Source organism: Nematostella vectensis, chromosome 13 (assembly GCF_932526225.1).
Source record: "Nematostella vectensis chromosome 13, jaNemVect1.1, whole genome shotgun sequence".
Lineage (NCBI taxonomy): Eukaryota > Metazoa > Cnidaria > Anthozoa > Actiniaria > Edwardsiidae > Nematostella > Nematostella vectensis.
Genome location: NC_064046.1, coordinates 7,424,329 through 7,451,748, shown reverse-complemented (window position 1 = coordinate 7,451,748; position 27,420 = coordinate 7,424,329). Strand labels below are relative to the sequence as shown.

Genomic DNA, 27,420 nt, shown 5'->3' with positions numbered 1-27,420 from the left:
AACAAATAAACAGAAAACGTTTTATTTATGGATAAGGGGTACAAAAGATGAGGGTCTGAGCATGCATAACTATTGACACAAACTAAACACAAACACTAATCATTATTCTCACACAATCAGCCGTGTCGGTCGCGACGTTCTCCAAATCACACTCCGCACGCGACCACGGACGTCCGTCTGTCTCTTCACCACCGTCAGCGTGACTAACACCCTCAAACTCACGCTTCACAACCCCTAGTGACATTTCACCTATTTTAACATTGGCGAGGACGCTAAGAAAGCCCCGAAATGGTTAGCAATAGCACGCTTAGCAAGATAAAACACTTCTATTTCCCGCTCGGGTGTCTTCATTGCCTCTACTAGCTTACTATAAAAATACTGCTGAACTTTTTTCATAACAGTATACATGAACTTTCTAACCACCAGGGATACCCGTGGTGAGTCCTCGTTATTGCGCGGGGTGCCAACCGGGTGACACTGCTGTAGCACTTGTAAGGGGTCCGAAGGTGTTGACGGTGGTGGTGAGACCTGCGCCACAGAACTCTCATCTAAAACTTCCGTCTTAGTCACTGTTCGTCCTACTCCACCACGCCGGTGGTTGACGACATCCCCAGCTTTCTTTTTCGCACGGGTATCACCAGTTTTGGTATCTTTCTTGGTTTGGCGCTGGGCTGGACGTTTTTTAGCGGTTGTAGCACCGATGTCTCCTCCTCTTCTTCCCCGTCGCTTCCCCCCGAAGATATCACCACTCGGCTTTGCGCGAACCACATTTGGCTGTCCTCCGGCTGGTGCTGTGATCGTGGCGCTGGTGACTTCACTGGCCCCGACCAGACAGCAATTGCTTTTTTGTTTTTCTGCTTGTCTTCCTCCGTCGACCCGCACATCATAGACTGACATTTCTGGTTCGGCGGTGTAAGTGGACATGTGAAATACAAGCGATCCTTTGGCCACTTTGTGTTAGAGAACCCTATGCGGCAAATCAGGTTATGCTCGCACCTTGGTAGTTGCTCGATCGTCGTCCCTAGCGGAATGGCCTCGCGAAGCTTCTGGTATTGCGTATTTGAGCAATACAGCCCGCACCCAATGACATGTGGGTCAGCTTCATAATTAGGCACTGTACCGCACTTAAAAACGCCTCGACCGACCTCTTTTAGCCCAACTTTGCAGAAACATTGCATAGAGGAAGCCATAATGACTAGTCTAGCTGCACAATGCTATACCTTTGGGCTAAAAATAATCTTGCATTCTTATAGACTTTTGACTGTGTTCCACACATAACTGCCATCCCCTAGAACCCAGACCCAGATATCTAGCATTCCTTACATAGCAACCAGCCCCTAGACCCCAGACCCTTCGCATATCGATCAAACACGGGGATAATTCCTTGATTGAACTTGTATAAACAAAAACAGCGTCTTAAAACGCATAATCCCAAACGAAACACATTAAAAATGACTCCGATTCCTACTCTAACACAAGCCACCATTGCTTTCCCATCATAAGGAAACAAAATAGTACAACCACTAGAAATGGACCTACGCTGAAGGAAAAATACCTCAACCACGTTCTCAAAGCTAGCGGTACGCATAAACTCGCTCCAAACACAGATAAACAACTGGCTAGTTTGGCATGTACCACGTCGAGAGCGTGATAGGCCTCTATATACACTGGGAGGGAAGCTAGCAGAGCACTCCTCTCTACCAGTGAAGAAGCCTTGCGCCGATTCCGTGAATCATTTTAGAGGACCTGGCTGATTTGATGTTGCGGCGTGCCATCATCGTAGGGAGAAAGTGGTGAGGGTACATAAACATCAGTAAAGCCCACCACCTCGATAAAAAGCATGAAGGCAAGAGATAACGCTAAGCACAAACGTAGCTTGGAGATAACCCTAAAAAGAAAAGGAAATAAAACCTTAAACCGCCCCCCCCCCCGCCTTTTTGTTTTTTCAAAACGGAAATAAAAGCTAATAACATATGCATCATCCAACCGTATTACAGAGATATGACAACACCGTTAACCAGTGAAAAAGCACCTTTTTTTATTCCTGTCAACGCATCATAAAACGATGCCGCTATGACCTTATACTACCCCCTGGATGATAAGCACACAGCACTACGTCAACGCGGCCCGTTAAGCGGAACCCTGAGCGTAACAAGAAATGCGCCACCAATGCATTCCTTTTCTCCCCTAGACACCAGGGCACCCCATATACCGATACTTGATACGCACGCATACCTTTCCCCCCCTAGGTCCCAGCCCACACATACCGATACTTGACACCGAAAATCCTTTAAGCTAGGTGTGGCACATTCACCACATTCTACGCATTCCTGCCGTCCCCTATACTCACACCCCTTACTACTCACATCCAGCGCCATTGCAGTCACCCTATGGCGAAAGAAGTCGAACTACATGTTCGCGTCCGTGATCGTGGCGTTCTTCTGTCCATACTTGTTTGCATTCGTTTACACGTCTATCGTGGCGTTCTTCTGTCCATACTTGTTTGCATTCGTTTACACGTCTATCGTGGCGACGCACGCGCATGAGACGACCTACAAAGACGAGTACACAACACGAGTGGTTTCCTTGACAGTCAGCCTAGCGAATTCCATGGTCAACCCTGTGATCTACTTTGCCTGAATGAGGGGGATGCGACAAAAGTCAAGGAGATCCTGCAGGGTTTAATTAGCTCCTCCCAATACGCGGTGACACGTAGAAATGTCGTGGCTAGCAACGAGCGAGAAATCGCAGCCAGCAGCTTCCCGCTCCCTCCCTTGAAGCCACGGCAAGCTATCAATCTACCATAGTATCATTATCACCATCACCATCACCATAATCATCACCACTACCATCATCACCACAACCACTACCATCATCATCATCACCATCATCTTCTTCTTCATCATCACCACCATCACCATCGTCATCACCAACACTACCTTTATTAGTCTGCTAGCCGGATCTCCAGTAGGTTTCTTTTACTTGAGGATTCCCGAAACTCCTAAAACAGTAATTTCCGAATAAACCCACTGAAGAGCCGGCTAGCAGGCTATACATTTATCCGCAACCAGCATCACCACCACCCCCATCACCACCACCATCATCACCAATACCATCACCGTCACCACCACCATCGTCAGCACAATTATCATCGTCCACAATACCATCATCTTCACCACATCAGTCAATAACACAGTTCAGTTTCCCAGTTGTCCCGCTTTTTTTCAAGATTTTACATTTTCTAGTTAACATCATTAGTGGCACATCTTCTCTGCTTCATGTAGGGCGAAACTCTATTTTTGATTATTATCATTCATTCATTGTTTCTTCATTAAACCAAAATCATGATCTTTTCATCTCTTGTCTAATGGATGTGTTTTGTAAAATGCCCCCCCCCCCAAAAAAAAAACAAAAAAAAACACTAAACACAAGTTTACCAACAAGGTTGGCTCGATTACTAAGCCTATAAACAAAGTCATTCAAAGAAATATACACAAGATATTTTAAAGACTGTTCATGGGTCTTTGCCATGGCAAGAAATTTAGACTTTCCTGTATAATGTGAATATTATATGTTTAATGCAAATATGTATGACGTGTTTAATACATAAATGTATATTATTAATGCTGTTGTAAGAATGCGGTAAAATAAACATAAATCGAATAAAATAAATTAATCTCATACTCCTGTTATTATACTACAACAGGTTATAAACAGTATTCCCGTGATCCTAGCGTGACAGGTCACATATTCCCATGATCCTAGCATGACAGGTAACATATTCCCATGATCCTAGCATGACAGGTCCCATATTCCCATGATCCTAGCATGACAGGTCCCATATTCCCATGATCCTAGCATGACAGGTCCCATATTCCCATGATCCTAACATGACAGGTCCCATATTCTCATGATCCTAGCATGACAGGTCCCATATTCCCATGATCCTAACATGACAGGTCCCATATTCCCATGATCCTAGCATGACAGGTCCCATATTCCCATGATCCTAACATGACAGGTCCCATATTCCCATGATCCTAGCATGACAGGTCCCATATTCCCATGACTATCTGGTGGTTCATTGCAATTTTAATGTAATGAGACATTTTGTATTGCAGCTGGCAGAGCCCTATATTTTATAAGCAACAGTTCTTGCATCATCATTGGGTGGGACACAATACACACTCTTGTATCTTTGATTTCTTGCATCACTTATCACATCTCTTTGTGCCTTTGTCGTCCATCATTGATTCCAAGTGCAGCCAAACACACTGCTGCAGCAGCCTGCTCGGCGTGCCGCTTACTTTTCTCCCTTAAAACCAGAAATGATTTGATTCCTGAACCCTCGAATTAATTCTAAAATTGAAGACTCATATAATCAAAATAAAGAGAATACAAAACTCAATTTTTAGTGAATCATATCACTCCCTACTGTTTCACAGAATTGTTATTTAACCAAATCTAACATACCTAGCAGAGACTCATCTAAGCACCTCTCAACCCCACCCCTAGACTCACCATTCTGTTGAAGCATATTTAGTGTTGTCCACTATTACAATACTCTTGAAGCTGCAGTCCTCCTCACGAGTTCGCTGGAAATCAAATAAAGATAAGCAATCTGTTGACCAACAACCCCTGTGATCACTTGAAATTGCAGTAGGAAATCAGCAACACTATCAAAAAGAGACACTAGGGTATGAAACCAGGATTTTAAAAGGGGTAACTGAGATCAAGGGGAGCGTTGTGAACGGGGCATTTTCATGGGTGTTTTTTCAAGGAGCATTGTCAAGGGCAGTATTGTCAAATGGCGATTTTCTTGAGAAGCCCTACACCATGAGCTTCTGCATGATTTGTTACAGCAGAAGCACACACACTTACCATTTCATAAGACGGTGGTTGCAACTTTTGGTCTCTGTTGAGAAATAAGAATAACTATAGATCTTCATGGGAGGACAATGCTCCGCAATTAGCTGAGTATAAATGACTCACCTAGTCCACTCAAACAACACAGACTTTGGAGTAATCGTATCAGGGTAATCTTTCCTGGAAAATAAAATCAGAAATTCAAGACACAATCCATACTAACACTATCATATATATTATTATTCCAAGAAATGTGTAGCCTACATGTAGCCACTGACTTGTAGCATATACACAACACCGGCGACAATCGTGTTCCATGACATCACAGCTTTAGCAAGAAAATCTATAACAATCTCTGATTGGTCACTTACTTTGGAGATTTTGATTGGCTCACACCAAGAGATTACCAAGTCTTTGATAATAAGAAACACATGTTTGCCAATGAGACTCTTCTACTTCGTCTAAATATTTTATCAATTCCTCCTTTTCTGTAGAAGATAATGACACATACCCTCCTGTTTTTGAAATTCGCTCCAAGCATCAAAAGCCGAGGGATGCTTATTCACTTTAAGAAATTGTTATAATCGTTCACAACCTTCAGACAATGCATGGATTTCAAAACAAAGACGAAGAATATTCACTAAGCAAAATAGCAACATTATAAAGATGCTGGAATGTTTTGATTTGTAGAGAGTCTTCAAAGTGATAATTCGCGGACCTGGAAAAGTAAACACAAGTGCAAAACTTGTGTTTATTATTTTATTCAAATCTATTAAAATCGGAACATGATTATCGCCTACGTTGCTATGTTGCTAGTCAGCAGCTACATGTAGGCTAAGAAATTTGTTATTCCAAGAAATATGTTATTCCAAGGAATGTGTTATCTCAAGAAATGTGTTTTTACAAGAAATGTGTTCCAATTCAAAGTACCTTCTGAACTTGAATTTCATTTCAACCAGATCCATGGAGTCATCACTCAACCTGCGCTTGATTAGGCTGGTAGGGTTCTGACAGTGAAGCAAAGCAAACCATGGAAGGTCATCTTCATAGTTCCACAGGGCTCCCATCAGGTGGGGACAATCTTATATAGACACAGCAGGATACTCGGGTCTATCATATCTTAACACAGGGTACCCAACAGATAAGGGCAATCTTTCATAGCGACAGAGTGGTATCTGGAATGATCGCTCCAAAGATTGCCCCAAAGTACCTTCGCCCCAATCACAGTTGAGCACAATGGCCCTACTCTTAGAATGATCAGGCGACCTTAAAATATGGATTGGTGGATCGACGAATTCGCGAATTTCGACCCCAAATCCTACGATTTAATTCTTGAAAGAAATAAACAGTTATAATAGTTATAATAGTTAACACTATTAAAAAGCAAGCAGAGCCTACTTATATATATATCATCAACCATTTCTTGAACAATAATAAGAAATAAGTGAAGATGGAATTTGAAGTAATGGGTTTTTTAATTCCTCGTTTGCACATATACCATAATGACACCATTAAATGACACATTTGAAATAAAGGTACACAGTTTGGATTTTGTTGTTCAATTCCAACAAGTGGTTGCTGCATTTGATTTCTGAAAGACAATTTTTGTCCTTGATGCAGTAGAGAATTGACACTAAACACTACCGTATTTACCAGCGTATAAGACGCACCTGCATATAAGATGCACCCAGAATTTCGAGTTAAAAAATGTAAAAAAGTCAATATCCAAATTTCAGAAGAAAATGCAGCAAAAGGCAAATTTGCTGTCAGTTAGTGAACAATTCAATAGAACTAAAACCAAAGTGTTTTCTTGAAAAACAACACCATGACTGTCCCTTAACTTTGGCATCGTCTTACGTTTGAAAATCACCATCTGCTTCAACTTTGTTCTATCCAAATTATAAAAAGTAGCATTAAGACGCACCCTAATTTTGAAGTTCATTTTGGAGTGAAAAATGCGCGGCTTATACGTGGGTAAATAAGCTGTATGATTATGAACACAAATATGGCCGATACAGTAGATCATTGACATTAAAATTAACCATATTTTCACTGTCTTTTCTGGCAGTTACATAGTTTGAGAAATCTAGTTTTGATTGACAATCAAGTATGGTACATGTATACGAAAAGAAGAGAGCTATCTTTTCTATAGCGCATATCACAGGGTACCCAACAGGTGACCTAGCCATGCCAGTACCCACCTGAGAGCCACACTTTTCCAGGGCTTGCTGTTTTGCTTGTCTTGTCAGTAGAGTGTTCTTATAAAAAGATACAAGGCCAACAACTTCACTAAAAAGAGACATGAAACATGAAAAAGGAAATAGAAAAATGGTTAGGGGTTAGGAAAATAGAAAAATGGTTAGGGGTTAAACTATGACTACTCCTCATCCAAACATCCCAGAAAAGTCTCTTATGGTATCTCACAACTACGGCATCACACCACTGAACCTTGCCCCATACCCCTATACCCCATTGCTATGACACAACTCTCTCAGTTGGGGCACTACTTCAGGCTCTCTGTCTTCTTGATTCAGATGGAGCTTGCTTGGCCGTGACACCAGAAGGAATTTTGTACTTTTACACCACATGTTCTTTTAATTGTAAGCAAAGCATTAGGAGCTTGAATTCTGAGCTGGGAGTTAACACAGGCTGCAGCGGTGAGAGGTGGCAACCATAGGGCCAACTGTGCATCCAAAATCTTAGGCATGGAAAAAGGCTCACATTGATTTCCTAACTCATTAGTGTGCACATGAAAACTAGGGATGTATGACTGTACACCCTTGGGTGAACACCAAAGACACACTCTTATGTCACATCCAACCTTCTGACCAATCATGATGCATACTTACCACATCTCACGTATGTCTTTCGCAGCTGTGAACTCAGCAGCAGCCTCACTTGTGTATTGCTCATGCATAAGCCGCAAGACACAGTACTTGGTGTTACCAAAAGAGTTGTCACATTCAATAGCCTATGGATTTCATCACAAGTGGTATCACCATCATTAGTAGCATCATAAAATCCTCCTTTTCATCATCATCAATCTAACATCATTACAATCATCATACTAACTTAAAACACTCATCAATATTCAATAGGCATGTTGACCAATCGGATGTCATTCTTCGGACACATGAATGGGCTTTATACCTAGCAATACACCAAACAAATCTAAAGCACGGGAAGGGAATTGAAATCGTCTCCAGGGAAATATTGGGGTACAATAGAAAAACAATGACAGACTAACGAACATGAAACATTATATATATAAAGCTATCATGATATCATGAAGGATTATATAAAACCCTCATGACGCAATGAAGCTTGAAATAATGTTGTATCCAGCAGATTTGGCAAATAAACGACATACGTAAGATCACAAATAGAAAACCAATGACAGACTAACGAACATGAAACATTATATATAAAGCTATCATGACTTCATGAAGGATTATATAAAACCCTCATGACGTAATGAAGCTTTAAACAATGTTGTATCCAGCAGATTTGGCAAATAAAAGACATACGTAAACCACTTTATTCCTAGTAAATAGCATAGTTTACAATCTACTTTATGGTATGTTTTAGATACACTTGTACACCTGTACAAATCATACGTACTGTCTTGATGTATGCCTTGACAACATCAAGGTGGGACAAAGGGCCTTCTCTCCTGCACAGACACATCATAGCATACACGTATTTGAGTAAGTCTTTCTAGGCATTTCAATAAAGGATACATTGCACTCCTTTATAAGCACACAAAAATATGTAGATATACAGTAATATATAAATATGGTAGGTTTCACTAAACCCTTATGAGTGATAGTAAAGGAAACATCCAATAATTCTTCCTCTTGTTTTGCTTTATCAGATTTAAAGGGGCAATGTCACCAGTTAACTTCCGGTTCATTATATAACAATATGAAATCATTTTTAATAAAAATATATTAAAATTTTTTGACAATCCAGCAATAAATGAGGTAAATTCTTATAACCTGAGGATACCTCAGGTGGTGGGCAGGTCCAAGCCCAGGGAGGGGGGGGGCTGGAGGGGTTTGGAAGAGCCCCCCCCACCCCCCACTTGACTGGAGAGTCTGCTCTAATGAAGGAAAACTGAGTTCCACTGGGAGCTAGAAAGTACTATCTAAGAAAAATTCTTCTGTTAAATGGTTTAAAGGCCTCCCCTCCCCCCTGTCCCCACCCTGGGTGGGTAAGTGTAAAAATTGAAATTTAACTATCTCACCGAAATACAGAAAGGTTCCACTGTGCGGCCCGCGCAACCATGATTGACGCACACCCTGCTTGTAAACGAAACTGCTCCATGTCACTAAAGGTCTTGATGTCAAGAGAACCTCCATTAGCGATGACAGGTATGGCCACGGCTGCCGCGACTGCTTGTATGTATTCAGTGTGGACAGGTTGGCGAGATCGTTCATGTTTTTCTCGGCCGTGGACAGCTAGAGCTGTCACTCCTGTGCTTTCAATCAGTTTACAAAGCTGCACAGTCTCTGCAATCTAAAACAATAGACATAATATCAGCAACAGATACATTGTTAATAGAAGCTCATCACGTCTGACTGATAAGTAAGCATGAAAATCCATGAGAATGCAAGTATATTTACAGCACCAGGGCTTACAAATTTGGGAATATTCCAAATTCTTACCTAGGATAGTATTTACCAAGGGTACTGTGTATACTTACAGTGGGAAGAATTCGAATTTTACATGTCACTGGAATGGACAGTCCTTTGACAAGAGTTGTCAGAATCTGAAAGATGAAACTTAATTTACTAAGAAATATGCTTAGCGTCTTTTGATTGGCCAACACTGGCAGCGCCAATACAAAAATAGAACTAAAAGCTTGAATGACTGAAGCTAATCATGGTCGTTGGGAAAGTCTGATCAATTCTAACGAGTCTCACCTTTTTAACTTTCTCTGGTTCAGTCAGTAACGCTGCGCCCATGCCGCCCTGGTCATATAAATGCAACAAACATATTCAGGACTGCATTATGGAAATGCTATAAATATGTCCCACAGTACCAGTAATACAGCATACAATATGGAAATGCAATAAATATGTATGATTTCTGGTCTATCGAAGTTCAAGAGCATGTAGAGCCTGGTACAAGTTACCAGTGGTACAAGCTACTAGTGGTGAAAGCTACTAGTGGTACAAGCTACTAGTGATGAAAGCTACCAGTGGTACAAGCTACCAGTGGTACAAGCTACTAGTGGTACAAGCTACTAGTGTAACAAGGTACTAGTTGTGCAAGCTACTAGTGGTACAAGCTACTAGTGGTACAAGCTACTAGTGGTACAAGCTACTAGTGGTACTAGCTACTAGTGGTACTAGCTACTAGTGGTACAGGCTACTAGTGGTACAAGCTACTAGTGGTACAAGCTACTAGTGGTACTAGCTACTAGTGGTACTAGCTACTAGTGGTACAGGCTACTAGTGGTACAAGCTACTAGTGGTACAAGCTACTAGTGGTACAAGCTACTAGTGGTACAAGCTACTAGTGGTGCAAGCTACTAGTGGTACAAGCTACTAGTGGTGCAAGCTACTAGTGGTGCAAGCTACTGGTGGTACAAGCAACTGGTGGTACAAGCTTCTGGTGGTACAAGCTACTAGTGGTACAAGCTACTAGTGGTACAAGCGACTAGTGGTACAAGCTACTAGTGGTACAAGCTACTAGTGATACAAGCTACTAGTGGTACAAGCTACTAGTGGTACAAGCTACTAGTGGTACAAGCTACTAGTGGTACAAGCTACTAGTGGTACAAGCTACTGGTGGTACAAGCTACTAGTGGTACAAGCTACTAGTGGTACAAGCTACTAGTGGTACTAGCTACTAGTGGTACAAGCTACTAGTGGTACAAGGTACTAGTGGTACAAGCTACTAGTGGTAGGTACAAGCTACTAGGGTACTAGCTACTAGTGGTACAAGCTACTAGTGGTACAAGCTACTAGTGGTGCAAGCTACTAGTGGTACAAACTACTAGTTGTGCAAGCTACTAGTGGTACTAGCTACTAGTGGTACAAGCTACTAGTGGTACAAGCTACTAGTGGTACAAGCTACTAGTGGTACAAGCTACTAGTGGTACAAGCTACTAGTGGTACAAGCTACCAGTGGTACAAGCTACTAGTGGTACAAGCTACTAGTGGTACAAGCTACTGGTGGTACTAGCTAGTAGTGGTACAAGCTACTAGTGGTACAAGCTACTAGTGGTGCAAGCTACTAGTGGTGCAAGCTACTAGTGGTACAAGCTACTAGTGGTGCAAGCTATTAGTGGTACAAACTACTAGTGGTACAAGCTACTAGTAGTACAAGCTACTAGTGGTACAAGCTACTAGTGGTACAAGATACTAGTGGTACAGGCTACTAGTGGTACAAGCTACTAGTGGTACAAGCTACTAGTGGTGCAAGCTACTAGGGTACAAGCTACTAGTTGTGCAAGCTACTAGGGTACAAGCTACTAGTGGTACAAGCTACTAGTGGTGCAAGCTACTAGTGGTACAAGCTACTAGGGTACAAGCTACTAGTGGTACAAGCTACTAGTGGTACAAGCTACTAGTGGTACAAGGTACTAGTTGTGCAAGCTACTAGTGGTACAAGCTACTAGTGGTACAAGCTACTAGTGGTGCAAGCTCCTAGTGGTACAAGCTACTAGTGGTGCAAGCTACTAGTGGTGCAAGCTACTAGTGGTGCAAGCTACTAGTGGTACAAGCTACTAGTGGTGCAAGCTACTAGTGGTACAAGCTACTAGTGGTACAAGCTACTAGTGGTACAAGCTACTAGTGTAACAAGGTACTAGTTGTGCAAGCTACTAGTGGCACAAGCTACTAGTGGCACAAGCTACTAGTGGTACAAGCTACTAGTGGTACAAGCTACTAGTGGTACAAGCTACTTGTTGTGCAAGCTACTAGTTGTGCAAACTACTAGTGGTACTAGCTACTAGTGGTACAAGGTACTAGTTGTGCAAGCTACTAGTGGTACAAGCTACTAGTGGTACAAGCTACTAGTGGTGCAAGCTACTATGGGTACAAGGTACTAGTGGTACAAGCTACTAGTGGTGCAAGCTACTAGTTGTGCAAGCTACTATGGGTACAAGCTACTAGTGGTACAAGCTACTAGTGGTACAAGCTACTAGTGGTGCAAGCTACTAGTTGTGCAAACTACTAGTGGTACTAGCTACTAGTGGTACAAGGTACTAGTGGTACAAGCTACTAGTGGTGCAAGCTACTAGTTGTGCAAACTACTAGTGGTACTAGCTACTAGTGGTACAAGCTACTAGTGGTACAAGCTACCAGTGGTACAAGCTACTAGTGGTACAAGCTACTAGTGGTACAAGCTACTAGTGGTACAAGGTACTAGTTGTGCAAGCTACTAGTGGTACAAGCTACTAGTGGTACAAGCTACTAGTGGTACAAGCTACTAGTGGTACAAGCTACTAGTGGTACAAGCTACTAGTGGTACAAGCTACTAATGGTGCAAGCTACTAGTGGTACAAGCTACTAGTGGTTCAAGCTAAGAGTGGTACAAGCTACTAGTGGTACAAGCTACCAGTGGTGCAAGCTACTATGGGTACAAGGTACTAGTGGTACAAGCTACTAGTGGTGCAAGCTACTAGTTGTGCAAGCTAGTAGTGGTACAAGCTACTAGTGGTACAAGCTACTAGTGGTACAAGTTACTAGTGGTGCAAGCTACTAGTTGTGCAAACTACTAGTGGTACTAGCTACTAGTGGTACAAGGTACTAGTTGTGCAAGCTACTATGGGTACAAGGTACTAGTGGTACAAGCTACTAGTGGTGCAAGCTACTAGTTGTGCAAGCTAGTAGTGGTACAAGCTACTAGTGGTACAAGCTACTAGTGGTACAAGTTACTAGTGGTGCAAGCTACTAGTTGTGCAAACTACTAGTGGTACTAGCTACTAGTGGTACAAGGTACTAGTTGTGCAAGCTACTAGTGGTACAAGCTACTAGTGGTACAAGCTACTAGTGGTGCAAGCTACTAGTTGTGCAAGCTACTATGGGTACAAGCTACTAGTGGTACAAGCTACTAGTGGTACAAGCTACTAGTGGTGCAAGCTACTAGTTGTGCAAACTACTAGTGGTACTAGCTACTAGTGGTACAAGGTAGTAGTGGTACAAGCTACTAGTGGTGCAAGCTACTAGTTGTGCAAACTACTAGTGGTACTAGCTACTAGTGGTACAAGCTACTAGTGGTACAAGCTACTAGTGGTACAAGGTACTAGTTGTGCAAGCTAACATACAAGCTACTAGTGGTACAAGGTACTAGTTGTGCAAGCTAACATACAAGCTACTAGTGGTACAAGCTACTAGTGGTACAAGCTACTAGTGGTACAAGCTACTAGTGATACAAGCTACTAGTGGTACAAGCTACTTGTTGTGCAAGCTACTAGTTGTGCAAACTACTAGTGGTGCAAGCTACTAGTGGTACAAGCTACTAGTTGTGCAAGCTACTAGTGGTACAAGCTACTAGTGGTGCAAGCTACTAGTGGTACAAGCTACTAGTGGTACAAGCTACTAGTGGTACAAGCTACTAGTGGTACAAGCTACTGGTGGTTCAAGCTACTAGTGGTACAAGCTACTAGTGGTACAAGCTACTAGTGGTACAAGCTACTAGTGGTACAAGCTACTAGTGGTACAAGCTACTAGTGGTACAAGCTACTAGTTGTGCAAACTACTAGTGGTACTAGCTACTAGTGGTACAAGCTACTAGTGGTACAAGCTACTGGTGGTACTAGCTACTAGTGGTACAGGCTACTAGTGGTACAAGGTACTAGTTGTGCAAGCTACTAGTGGTACAAGCTACTAGTGGTACAAGCTACTAGTGGTACAAGGTACTAGTTGTGCAAGCTACTAGTGGTACAAGCTACTAGTGGTGCAAGCTACTAGTGGTACAAGCTAGTAGTGGTACAAGCTAGTAGTGGTACAAGCTACTAGTGGTACAAGCTACTAGTGGTACAAGGTACTAGTGGTACAAGGTACTAGTGGTGCAAGCTACTAGTGGTGCAAGCTACTAGTGGTACAAGCTACTAGTGGTACAAGCTACTAGTGGTACAAGCTACTAGTGGTGCAAGCTACTAGTGGTACAAGCTAGTAGTAGTACAAGCTACTAGTGGTACAAGCTACTAGTGGTACAAGCTACTAGTGGTACAAGCTACCAGTGGTACAAGCTACTAGTGGTACAAGGTACTAGTGGTACAAGTTACCAGTGGTACAAGCTACTAGTGGTGCAAGCTACTAGTGGTGCAAGCTACTATGGGTAGAAGGTACTAGTGGTACAAGGTACTAGTGGTACAAGGTACTAGTGGTACAAGCTACTAGTGGTACAAGATACTAGTGGTACAGGCTACTAGTGGTACAAGCTACTAGTGGTACAAGCTACTAGTGGTGCAAGCTACTAGGGTACAAGCTACTAGTTGTGCAAGCTACTAGGGTACAAGCTACTAGTGGTACAAGCTACTAGTGGTGCAAGCTACTAGTGGTACAAGCTACTAGGGTACAAGCTACTAGTGGTACAAGCTACTAGTGGTACAAGCTACTAGTGGTACAAGGTACTAGTTGTGCAAGCTAGTAGTGGTACAAGCTACTAGTGGTACAAGCTACTAGTGGTGCAAGCTACTAGTGGTACAAGCTACTAGTGGTGCAAGCTACTAGTGGTGCAAGCTACTAGTGGTGCAAGCTACTAGTGGTACAAGCTACTAGTGGTGCAAGCTACTAGTGGTACAAGCTACTAGTGGTACAAGCTACTAGTGGTACAAGCTACTAGTGTAACAAGGTACTAGTTGTGCAAGCTACTAGTGGCACAAGCTACTAGTGGTACAAGCTACTAGTGGTGCAAGCTACTAGTGGTGCAAGCTACTAGTGGTACAAGGTACTAGTTGTGCAAGCTACTAGTGGTGCAAGCTACTAGTGGTGCAAGCTACTAGTGGTGCAAGCTACTAGTGGCACAAGCTACTAGTGGTACAAGCTACTAGTGGTACAAGCTACTTGTTGTGCAAGCTACTAGTTGTGCAAACTACTAGTGGTACTAGCTACTAGTGGTACAAGGTACTAGTTGTGCAAGCTACTAGTGGTACAAGCTACTAGTGGTACAAGCTACTAGTGGTACAAGCTACTAGTGGTGCAAGCTACTATGGGTACAAGGTACTAGTGGTACAAGCTACTAGTGGTGCAAGCTACTAGTTGTGCAAGCTACTATGGGTACAAGCTACTAGTGGTACAAGCTACTAGTGGTACAAGCTACTAGTGGTGCAAGCTACTAGTTGTGCAAACTACTAGTGGTACTAGCTACTAGTGGTACAAGGTACTAGTGGTACAAGCTACTAGTGGTGCAAGCTACTAGTTGTGCAAACTACTAGTGGTACTAGCTACTAGTGGTACAAGCTACTAGTGGTACAAGCTACCAGTGGTACAAGCTACTAGTGGTACAAGCTACTAGTGGTACAAGGTACTAGTTGTGCAAGCTACTAGTGGTACAAGCTACTAGTGGTACAAGCTACTAGTGGTACAAGCTACTAGTGGTACAAGCTACTAGTGGTACAAGCTACTAGTGGTACAAGCTACTAGTGGTACAAGCTACTTGTTGTGCAAGCTACTAGTTGTGCAAACTACTAGTGGTACTAGCTACTAGTGGTACAAGGTACTAGTTGTGCAAGCTACTAGTGGTACAAGCTACTAGTGGTGCAAGCTACTAGTGGTACAAGCTACTAGTGGTACAAGCTACTAGTGGTACAAGCTACTAGTGGTACAAGCTACTGGTGGTTCAAGGTACTAGTTGTGCAAGCTACTAGTGGTACAAGCTACTAGTGGTACAAGCTACTAGTGGTACAAGCTACTAGTGGTGCAAGCTACTAGTGGTACAAGCTAGTAGTGGTACAAGCTACTAGTGGTACAAGCTAATAGTGGTACAAGCTACTAGTGGTACAAGGTACTAGTGGTACAAGGTACTAGTGGTGCAAGCTACTAGTGGTGCAAGCTACTAGTGGTACAAGCTACTAGTGGTACAAGCTACTAGTGGTGCAAGCTACTAGTGGTACAAGCTAGTAGTGGTACAAGCTACTAGTGGTACAAGCTACTAGTGGTACAAGCTACCAGTGTTACAAGCTACTAGTGGTACAAGGTACTAGTGGTACAAGTTACCAGTGGTACAAGCTACTAGTGGTGCAAGCTACTAGTGGTGCAAGCTACTATGGGTACAAGGTACTAGTGGTACAAGGTACTAGTGGTACAAGGTACTAGTGGTACAAGGTACTAGTGGTACAAGGTACTAGTGGTACAAGATACTAGTGGTACAGGCTACTAGTGGTACAAGCTACTAGTGGTACAAGCTACTAGTGGTGCAAGCTACTAGGGTACAAGCTACTAGTTGTGCAAGCTACTAGGGTACAAGCTACTAGTGGTACAAGCTACTAGTGGTGCAAGCTACTAGTGGTACAAGCTACTAGGGTACAAGCTACTAGTGGTGCAAGCTACTAGTGGTGCAAGCTACTAGTGGTGCAAGCTACTAGTGGTACAAGATACTAGTGGTACAAGCTACTAGTGGTGAAAGCTACTAGTGGTACAAGCTACTAGTTGTGCAAGCTACTAGTGGTACAAGCTACTAGTGGTACAAGCTACCAGTGGTACAAGCTACTAGTGGTGCAAGCTAGTAGTGGTACAAGGTACTAGTGGTGCAAGCTACTAGTGGTGCAAGCTACTAGTGGTACAAGCTACTAGTGGTACAAGCTACTAGTGGTACAAGCTACTAGTGGTGCAAGCTACTAGTGGTACAAGCTACTATGGGTACAAGCTACTAGTGGTACAAGCTACTAGTGGTACAAGCTACTAGTGGTGCAAGCTACTAGTTGTGCAAACTGCTAGTGGTACTAGCTACTAGTGGTACAAGGTACTAGTGGTACAAGCTACTAGTGGTGCAAGCTACTAGTTGTGCAAACTACTAGTGGTACTAGCTACTAGTGGTACAAGCTACTAGTGGTACAAGCTACCAGTGGTACAAGCTACTAGTGGTACAAGCTACTAGTGGTACAAGGTACTAGTTGTGCAAGCTACTAGTGGTACAAGCTACTAGTGGTACAAGCTACTAGTGGTACAAGCTACTAGTGGTACAAGCTACTAGTGGTACAAGCTACTAGTGGTACAAGGTACTAGTTGTGCAAGCTACTAGTGGTGCAAGCTACTAGTGGTGCAAGCTACTAGTGGTGCAAGCTACTAGTGGCACAAGCTACTAGTGGTACAAGCTACTAGTGGTACAAGCTACTAGTTGTGCAAACTACTAGTGGTACTAGCTACTAGTGGTACAAGCTACTAGTGGTACAAGCTACTGGTGGTACCAGCTACTAGTGGTACAAGCTAGTAGTGGTACAAGGTACTAGTTGTGCAAGCTACTAGTGGTACAAGCTACTAGTGGTACAAGCTACTAGTGGTACAAGCTACTAGTGGTACAAGCTACTAGTGGTACAAGGTACTAGTTGTGCAAGCTACTAGTGGTACAAGCTACTAGTGGTACAAGCTACTAGTGGTACAAGGTACTAGTGGTACAAGTTACCAGTGGTACAAGCTACTAGTGGTGCAAGCTACTAGTGGTGCAAGCTACTATGGGTAGAAGGTACTAGTGGTACAAGGTACTAGTGGTACAAGGTACTAGTGGTACAAGCTACTAGTGGTACAAGATACTAGTGGTACAGGCTACTAGTGGTACAAGCTACTAGTGGTACAAGCTACTAGTGGTGCAAGCTACTAGGGTACAAGCTACTAGTTGTGCAAGCTACTAGGGTACAAGCTACTAGTGGTACAAGCTACTAGTGGTGCAAGCTACTAGTGGTACAAGCTACTAGGGTACAAGCTACTAGTGGTACAAGCTACTAGTGGTACAAGCTACTAGTGGTACAAGGTACTAGTTGTGCAAGCTAGTAGTGGTACAAGCTACTAGTGGTACAAGCTACTAGTGGTGCAAGCTACTAGTGGTACAAGCTACTAGTGGTGCAAGCTACTAGTGGTGCAAGCTACTAGTGGTGCAAGCTACTAGTGGTACAAGCTACTAGTGGTGCAAGCTACTAGTGGTACAAGCTACTAGTGGTACAAGCTACTAGTGGTACAAGCTACTAGTGTAACAAGGTACTAGTTGTGCAAGCTACTAGTGGCACAAGCTACTAGTGGCACAAGCTACTAGTGGTACAAGCTACTAGTGGTGCAAGCTACTAGTGGTGCAAGCTACTAGTGGTACAAGGTACTAGTTGTGCAAGCTACTAGTGGTGCAAGCTACTAGTGGTGCAAGCTACTAGTGGTGCAAGCTACTAGTGGCACAAGCTACTAGTGGTACAAGCTACTAGTGGTACAAGCTACTTGTTGTGCAAGCTACTAGTTGTGCAAACTACTAGTGGTACTAGCTACTAGTGGTACAAGGTACTAGTTGTGCAAGCTACTAGTGGTACAAGCTACTAGTGGTACAAGCTACTAGTGGTACAAGCTACTAGTGGTGCAAGCTACTATGGGTACAAGGTACTAGTGGTACAAGCTACTAGTGGTGCAAGCTACTAGTTGTGCAAGCTACTATGGGTACAAGCTACTAGTGGTACAAGCTACTAGTGGTACAAGCTACTAGTGGTGCAAGCTACTAGTTGTGCAAACTACTAGTGGTACTAGCTACTAGTGGTACAAGGTACTAGTGGTACAAGCTACTAGTGGTGCAAGCTACTAGTTGTGCAAACTACTAGTGGTACTAGCTACTAGTGGTACAAGCTACTAGTGGTACAAGCTACCAGTGGTACAAGCTACTAGTGGTACAAGCTACTAGTGGTACAAGGTACTAGTTGTGCAAGCTACTAGTGGTACAAGCTACTAGTGGTACAAGCTACTAGTGGTACAAGCTACTAGTGGTACAAGCTACTAGTGGTACAAGCTACTAGTGGTACAAGCTACTAGTGGTACAAGCTACTTGTTGTGCAAGCTACTAGTTGTGCAAACTACTAGTGGTACTAGCTACTAGTGGTACAAGGTACTAGTTGTGCAAGCTACTAGTGGTACAAGCTACTAGTGGTGCAAGCTACTAGTGGTACAAGCTACTAGTGGTACAAGCTACTAGTGGTACAAGCTACTAGTGGTACAAGCTACTGGTGGTTCAAGCTACTAGTGGTACAAGCTACTAGTGGTACAAGCTACTAGTGGTACAAGCTACTAGTGGTACAAGCTACTAGTGGTACAAGCTACTAGTGGTACAAGCTACTAGTTGTGCAAACTACTAGTGGTACTAGCTACTAGTGGTACAAGCTACTAGTGGTACAAGCTACTGGTGGTACCAGCTACTAGTGGTACAAGCTAGTAGTGGTACAAGGTACTAGTTGTGCAAGCTACTAGTGGTACAAGCTACTAGTGGTACAAGCTACTAGTGGTACAAGCTACTAGTGGTGCAAGCTACTAGGGTACAAGCTACTAGTTGTGCAAGCTACTAGGGTACAAGCTACTAGTGGTACAAGCTACTAGTGGTGCAAGCTACTAGTGGTACAAGCTACTAGGGTACAAGCTACTAGTGGTGCAAGCTACTAGTGGTGCAAGCTACTAGTGGTGCAAGCTACTAGTGGTACAAGATACTAGTGGTACAAGCTACTAGTGGTGAAAGCTACTAGTGGTACAAGCTACTAGTTGTGCAAGCTACTAGTGGTACAAGCTACTAGTGGTACAAGCTACCAGTGGTACAAGCTACTAGTGGTGCAAGCTAGTAGTGGTACAAGGTACTAGTGGTGCAAGCTACTAGTGGTGCAAGCTACTAGTGGTACAAGCTACTAGTGGTACAAGCTACTAGTGGTACAAGCTACTAGTGGTGCAAGCTACTAGTGGTACAAGCTACTATGGGTACAAGCTACTAGTGGTACAAGCTACTAGTGGTACAAGCTACTAGTGGTGCAAGCTACTAGTTGTGCAAACTGCTAGTGGTACTAGCTACTAGTGGTACAAGGTACTAGTGGTACAAGCTACTAGTGGTGCAAGCTACTAGTTGTGCAAACTACTAGTGGTACTAGCTACTAGTGGTACAAGCTACTAGTGGTACAAGCTACCAGTGGTACAAGCTACTAGTGGTACAAGCTACTAGTGGTACAAGGTACTAGTTGTGCAAGCTACTAGTGGTACAAGCTACTAGTGGTACAAGCTACTAGTGGTACAAGCTACTAGTGGTACAAGCTACTAGTGGTGCAAGCTACTAGTGGTACAAGGTACTAGTTGTGCAAGCTACTAGTGGTGCAAGCTACTAGTGGTGCAAGCTACTAGTGGTGCAAGCTACTAGTGGCACAAGCTACTAGTGGTACAAGCTACTAGTGGTACAAGCTACTAGTTGTGCAAACTACTAGTGGTACTAGCTACTAGTGGTACAAGCTACTAGTGGTACAAGCTACTGGTGGTACCAGCTACTAGTGGTACAAGCTAGTAGTGGTACAAGGTACTAGTTGTGCAAGCTACTAGTGGTACAAGCTACTAGTGGTACAAGCTACTAGTGGTACAAGCTACTAGTGGTACAAGCTACTAGTGGTACAAGGTACTAGTTGTGCAAGCTACTAGTGGTACAAGCTACTAGTGGTACAAGCTACTAGTGGTACAAGCTACTAGTGGTGCAAGCTACTAGTGGTACAAGCTAGTAGTGGTACAAGCTACTAGTGGTACAAGCTACTAGTGGTACAAGGTACTAGTGGTGCAAGCTACTAGTGGTGCAAGCTACTAGTGGTACAAGCTACTAGTGGTACAAGCTACTAGTGGTGCAAGCTACTAGTGGTACAAGCTAGTAGTGGTACAAGCTACTAGTGGTACAAGCTACTAGTGGTACAAGCTACCAGTGTTACAAGCTACTAGTGGTACAAGGTACTAGTGGTACAAGTTACCAGTGGTACAAGCTACTAGTGGTGCAAGCTACTAGTGGTGCAAGCTACTATGGGTACAAGGTACTAGTGGTACAAGGTACTAGTGGTACAAGGTACTAGTGGTACAAGGTACTAGTGGTACAAGCTACTAGTGGTACAAGATACTAGTGGTACAGGCTACTAGTGGTACAAGCTACTAGTGGTACAAGCTACTAGTGGTGCAAGCTACTAGGGTACAAGCTACTAGTTGTGCAAGCTACTAGGGTACAAGCTACTAGTGGTACAAGCTACTAGTGGTGCAAGCTACTAGTGGTACAAGCTACTAGGGTACAAGCTACTAGTGGTGCAAGCTACTAGTGGTGCAAGCTACTAGTGGTACAAGCTACTAGTGGTGAAAGCTACTAGTGGTACAAGCTACTAGTTGTGAAAGCTACTAGTGGTACAAGCTACTAGTGGTACAAGCTACCAGTGGTACAAGCTACTAGTGGTGCAAGCTAGTAGTGGTACAAGGTACTAGTGGTGCAAGCTACTAGTGGTGCAAGCTACTAGTGGTACAAGCTACTAGTGGTACAAGCTACTAGTGGTGCAAGCTACTAGTGGTGCAAGCTACTAGTGGTACAAGCTACTAGTGGTACAAGCTACTAGTGGTACAAGCTACTAGTGGTGCAAGCTACTAGTGGTACAAGCTACTAGTGGTTCAAGCTAAGAGTGGTACAAGCTACTAGTGGTACAAGCTACTAGTGGTGCAAGCTACTATGGGTACAAGCTACTAGTGGTACAAGCTACTAGTGGTACAAGCTACTAGTGGTACAAGCTACTAGTGGTACAAGCTACTAGTGGTACAAGCTACTAGTGGTGCAAGCTACTATGGGTACAAGGTACTAGTGGTACAAGCTACTAGTGGTACAAGCTACTATTGGTTCAAGCTACTAGTGGTACAAGCTACTAGTGGTACAAGCTACCAGTGGTACAAGCTACTAGTGGTACAAGCTACTAGTGGTGCAAGCTACTAGTTGTACAAGCTACTAGTGGTGAAAGCTACTAGTGGTACAAGCTACTAGTGGTGCAAGCTACTAGTGGTGCAAGCTACTAGTGGTACAAGCTACTGGTGGTACAAGCTACTAGTGGTGCAAGCTACTAGTTGTACAAGCTAGTAGTGGTACAAGCAAATAGTGTTACAAGCTACTAGTGGTACAAGCAAATAGTGTTACAAGCTACTAGTGGTACAAGCAAATAGCTACTAGTTGTGTAAGCTACTAGTAATACTAAGAGGAAGTATATGAAAGATATCAAATTGCAAGAATCACAGTCTCAATTGACACACAACTCAGAAGTTTCTTTACAGAAACATCAATTTCAATAATAAAGAAGAATAGCTGTTCACCTTGACAGAGTAGTCTTTCGGGCATCCCATATTCACATCAAAAGCTGCAATATCTTTCTCACTATCAACAACCAGAAAAATATATTTATGGATATGCCTGAGCCTCTCTGTGCGATCACCACTAGTTGATTCTAACTAATATCACATAATCAACAACTCAACAATGGCTTTACCATATTAAATCCCTGGATCCAAATAACAATACAAAGCACACATTCATTCAATTTTTCCAGATTTCATTATAAAAGCAAAGTTATGCTTTTCCATATTATACTTACACCATCTTTGCTACTTGAAGAGCTCTGTCTGCATCTGCAGTTCCCTGTGATACAGAGTATTGCACTAAACATTCTACTATACAATAGTAATAGAAACAATACCTTAAACAATATCCCAAAAGTCTCCACTTACTCACTCCTCACTCACTATCCATTTATAGTATATTTCCACAATGGCAGTCACGATGTTGCATTGAGTCTAGCAAAGTTCTTGACTGCTTTTTCCCATTGCTTTTAAACCTATCCCTCTAAAGACAAGTCACCCCCTTCAGAGCCACAAATCATGTAGGTATACAGGGTGGTGAAGAGGCAGTACACATCACAAATCATGTAGTTATACAGGGTGGTGAAGAGGGGATACCTATCACAAATCATGGAGTTCTATTTCAGGCTTTTACTAAAAACGAAAAAAAAAAGGGTTCACAAATCAATTTTTATTTTACTTTGCTCATGAACGTGTGAGGTATCTTAAAGGTGCTTTTGCAAGCTTGTTGTCTGCTTCTGTAAAACAAAAATACCTCAAATTGCAATCCAGTTCCATTCTTTTGATCAGATCAAGACAACCTAGAACTGCATTTGTTTAACATCTGAAAGGGTTTCTTTTTCAATCGATTAACAAATATAGCCTGGCAAAATCACAATTTACAAAAGTAAAAATACTCATGGATAAAGATAGAGTACTTGATTACTAGTCACAAATTTATTTTTAGGCTTTTCACGAATCATCGATTTACGAAAAAATACTGTTCACCAACCTGAGCAATGGGAAAAAGAGATGTTGCAAAAGACCCCTTCTCTTTCAAGATAAAAATACAAGATAATGATGATATGTAAGACAGAGAGACAGAGAGAAAAGTTTTCCTACCACTTGAAACACCACATGTGTAGTCTCTTCCTGACACGTGCGAAACACTACGGTACCATCACTCATAACAAAGTCAACTGTGTTCAGTAGCTCTAAGACCAAGAAACAAAAAAAACAATAAACCAAATTTATCATCAAATTCAATATTATTATCAGTTATTGGAAACTTACCATTTTTGACACGAGTTGTTCTTAACATCTTGAAATCAATTATTTCCTAGAAAAAGGCAAAGAATGGGCATGATTGGCTGCTTTTCATTAATTTTGATGGGTGATATTTTGTCAGAAGTTTTTAAAGATTTGTGTTCCATTTTACCAACTGATTCAGAATATTCTTTATATACACTAACCTCAGTGTAGACTAAATCAGCCCCATATCTGAGCGCCAGTAATCGTGCCGGAAGGGTCCCGATACGCACCATGGGAGCTAGAAAGTACTTGTTCTGATACATGTCTATGGTTTGTGCTTCAGAACGCATTGCAAAAGTAACACAATCAATATCAAGGACTGAACCTGGAATTGGAATTCAAATAAGGTATATAAAAATGGTGATGGTATATGTTGTGGTTTGAAATGCTTCTTGGTTTGAAATTGTTAAAACTGGTTTGAAAAGGGGATATTTGCATAATCTTTTATCTAGTTCTTTTAGTTACACCTCCCAACCCCCAAAAAATCCAAGCCCCTTGTTTTATTAATGACTCCCCAAAAATAAAATCCCTTTTAGAATGCTAGGTATCCAAAAATGAGCTAGTTTGAAAAATTCAAACCAGTTTGAAAAAAATTCAAACCATGCCACATTTCAAACCACAACACATACCAAGTGGAACAAGGAATATAAGAGCTGAACCTTGCCCTGAGACAAAATTCCCAGCGTCAATTCCTATATTCCAAGTTATGAAAGGGAATGAAAGCCAAGGGGGCCTTCTCTATATAAAAATCTATAGAATCCCTTGTGACGTGTACCATGTAGTAATATTTCCTGTTAGAATGTCCTGCCTTTAGGGAACGATCGTTATTTACGTCCACGAGGGGCAGTTGTTTTAGCAGGGGGAGGGGGTAAAATTTTAGGAATGCAGTTTCTTAGGGGGGGGGGTATTTTTTATTCCTCATACCCAAATTTTTAATCTATCGTCAAGTCACACTGATGCACCTAATATCATCACCTTTCCCAGGGATCGCAGGCATTTTTTATTTTACATTTCAAAACTTCTCTGATCTGGTGTTCATTGCCGTGATTGATCAGACAATTTGTTGGGAGTGCAAAAATACCAGCTCCAATCAGTCAAGTAGAACCTGAGGCATTTGTCATGTGGAGGGCATTACTGGACTCCAAAGCATACACACATACATGGAAAAAACCTGGTCAGCCCTGCAGGCCATTGTCATTAAATTGCTTTCCCACTATTGGATACGTACTTGTTTATTTCTTTTGTAAACAGTGGCCAACTCGAAAGCACTTATACACCACTGCGCACAATATTAAAAATGAATAAAATCCTCTTCCTTTAAATTTTGTGAAATAGAATAGTTGAGTGAAAAAATTGAATTGAATTGAAACTTTATACCTAAAGAAAACAAAAAGTGTTTATTTTTTTAAGGGTGTGCGGTGTTCTGCTGACCCAAAAATAAAAGGGGAAGGGGGGTAATTTTTAAGACGTCATGATTTAACACATTGACCCCTCAACCGGCGTGTACCGGCTTTGGGAAGTACCCACAACCCAAAAAATTCATAAATGCAAACTAAACACAACAAGATGGAGATACTCAGGCATCAGTCTAAGGGATAAATGGTCTTGAAGATATGCATCCAACCAAGGTGTTGGCAACTACTCTTAAGCCAAATAATAGCACAGGTTCTTTGACAAATTTCAAATCGAACAAGGAAAGAAAAGCAGAATCACCCCTCTCAATAAAACACTCAAAAATACAACACAAGGGAGAGAGATCAGCAAACACAGCTCAAGACACAAATAGATACCTTTATTCTGATCCTCCAGGTTCATTTCCATGGCCTCAAAACACAATGTCCACTCCTTGAAGGCTTGTAAAACCATGAAGATGCCTTTACGGATTGAAAAGCATTCTGGGAGATCCAGGAGAAAAATTCACCAGGGGAGGGCCAGTCAACACTCCTCTCCCCAAAGTCAGATGGTTTTTTATAAGTCTTTTCATCCCGAAGCCAAACAAATCAATTCCAGGTCATACAGACCCAGAATAGCAGTGTAAACAATTTTGGAATCAATTTGGTTTCAGAAAAGACAGCATTTAGGAGAGCTGTGGTGATTCATTAGAAAATTATTTTCTCATCCAGGCAAAGCAAAACAAGAAAAAATCATCAGGAATCCACCTTTGCTTGCAAATATCCATAAGCAAAGCACTCAATTATGCCCCAAAAGACTTCATGATGTCCGGAGACACTCTCCTAATATGCTCATAGCTGTATTTTTGATGAAAAATACAAGCAACCATCAACTTGGGCTGGCTTCAGCACAACGGCGAGGAATTAAAAGTAGGGACCGCAAAGCACTGTTGGAAAGCTTGGATACCGCTGACTAGGTGCAGCTGTGTTTGACTTTGACGGGCTGTATAAAACTCAGAATAGGGGGGGAGGTATCTGTTTTCAGTCTGTTTTTTGTAAATTCAGCTCAAAAATAGCCAGGAGTCAATGTGTTAAGGACCCTCCCCCACAGTGGATGTAAATAACGATCAGTCCCTTAGAAATAATCAAGTGGATTTACTAAAAATGCACGAGGTGTCAGTGGGGTTGTAGCAAAATGAAAACGTGAATCGACACTTCTTGAAACATATTTTCGAATGTATGAATGAAAGACAATATCAAAACCAAAATCACAATGTAAAGTGACGCCGCCTTAACTCCCCTCCCCCCCTAAAACAACAAACAATAATACAAAAAGGAAAAAAAAAGCAGGCAAAATAGCATCAATATCGTTTAGTTATTTATTTTTGGATCTACTGTAGATCCTAGCCCTTAGAAGTAACCCCCTTTTTGGCGGCAAAGCAAAGATCGAACCGAGGTCGGGTGTTTTAGTATCGATCTTCTCACCTTCGTCTTTCTTAGGAGTCTTTATATCGCGTCATTCAGGGATCAGCACCAGAGAAAAAAACACTCAAATTAACCAAAAATGTATATCAGGCTCATCACGCCATGCGGACTTTAGAATTAACATGTTGCACCAAGACATACTTTTAACATAGCTCAGTAGCCATTTTGGATTGTAACCTGGCAGCTTTGTTACACAGGTAGCCAATGAATTACACAGGTATCCCAGGTGGTGTGCACGACTATCGTGTCAAACCATACTTGAGCCATAATAGTAACAGGCCCCAAAATATTAGGAGGGGGCCACAGCACGGAGACATTGAGAAAAGGGGGAAAAGCCCCACTTCCTGCTCCACGACCCTGTGAGCCCCTGGTCAAACATACCGCTCGCTTCGCATAGAGTACGTGTAAGTATAAATTGGGGGCACTAATACCGCAAATAAAAACGCACCAATAAATATAGGACTGAAATCTCTCTCTCATATTGATTAGCCCCTGCTATGGTATGTGTGTCGATGCTGATGAGCCCCTGCTATGGTATGTGTGTCGATGCTGATGAGCCCCTGCTATGGTGTGTGTATCGATGCTGATGAGCCCCTGCTTTGGTGTGTGTCGTGTACTGTTGAGCCCCTGCTATGGTGTGTGTATCGATGCTGATGAGCCCCTGCTATGGTGTGTGTGTGTCGATGCTGATGAGCCCCTGCTATGGTGTGTGTGTGTCGTGTACTGATGAGCCCCTGCTATGGTGTGTGTGTCGATGCTGATGAGCCCCTGCTATGGTGTGTGTGTCGTGTAGTTATGAGCCCCTGCTATGGTGTGTGTGTCGTGTACTGATGGGCCCCTGCTATGGTGTGTGTGTCGATGCTGATGAGCCCCTGCTATGGTGTGTGCCGTGTACTGTTGAGCCCCTGTATGTGTTGATGCTGATGAGCCTCTGCTATGGTGTGTGTGTCGATGCTGATGAGCCCCTGCTATGGTGTGTGTCGTGTACTGTTGAGCCCCTGCTATGGTGTGTGTCGTGTACTGTTGAGCCCCTGCTATCGTGTGTGTCGTGTACTGATGAGCCCCTGCTATGGTGTGTGTGT

General features: G+C 42.6%; 1 protein-coding gene across 3 annotated transcripts; it reads right to left on the bottom strand.

The window, feature by feature from the left end:
- Positions 1 to 9: 9 nt before the first annotated feature.
- Positions 10 to 26,504, bottom strand: LOC5510852 (tRNA-dihydrouridine(20) synthase [NAD(P)+]-like). 3 transcript variants are annotated; one of them, XM_048721232.1, is made up of 17 exons: positions 26,339 to 26,504; positions 23,624 to 23,787; positions 23,445 to 23,490; positions 23,274 to 23,365; positions 22,409 to 22,452; positions 22,131 to 22,191; positions 9,792 to 9,839; positions 9,572 to 9,637; positions 9,113 to 9,384; positions 8,488 to 8,539; positions 7,716 to 7,837; positions 7,068 to 7,155; positions 5,797 to 5,873; positions 4,993 to 5,046; positions 4,882 to 4,915; positions 4,522 to 4,595; positions 10 to 2,552 (listed from the first exon to the last, which is right to left on the bottom strand). In XM_048721232.1, exons 2-17 carry the CDS (start codon positions 23,750 to 23,752, stop codon positions 2,522 to 2,524), a joined length of 1,290 nt encoding a protein of 429 aa, XP_048577189.1. In that variant the 5' UTR covers positions 23,753 to 23,787; positions 26,339 to 26,504; the 3' UTR covers positions 10 to 2,521. The 3 variants fall into 3 exon arrangements, with proteins under 3 accessions (XP_048577189.1, XP_032235950.1, XP_032235949.1); XM_032380059.2 differs by lacking the exon at positions 10 to 2,552 and adding an exon at positions 3,243 to 4,315 and having other exon boundaries at positions 23,624 to 23,739; XM_032380058.2 differs by lacking the exon at positions 10 to 2,552 and adding an exon at positions 3,243 to 4,315 and having other exon boundaries at positions 26,339 to 26,503.
- Positions 26,505 to 27,420: the final 916 nt, after the last annotated feature.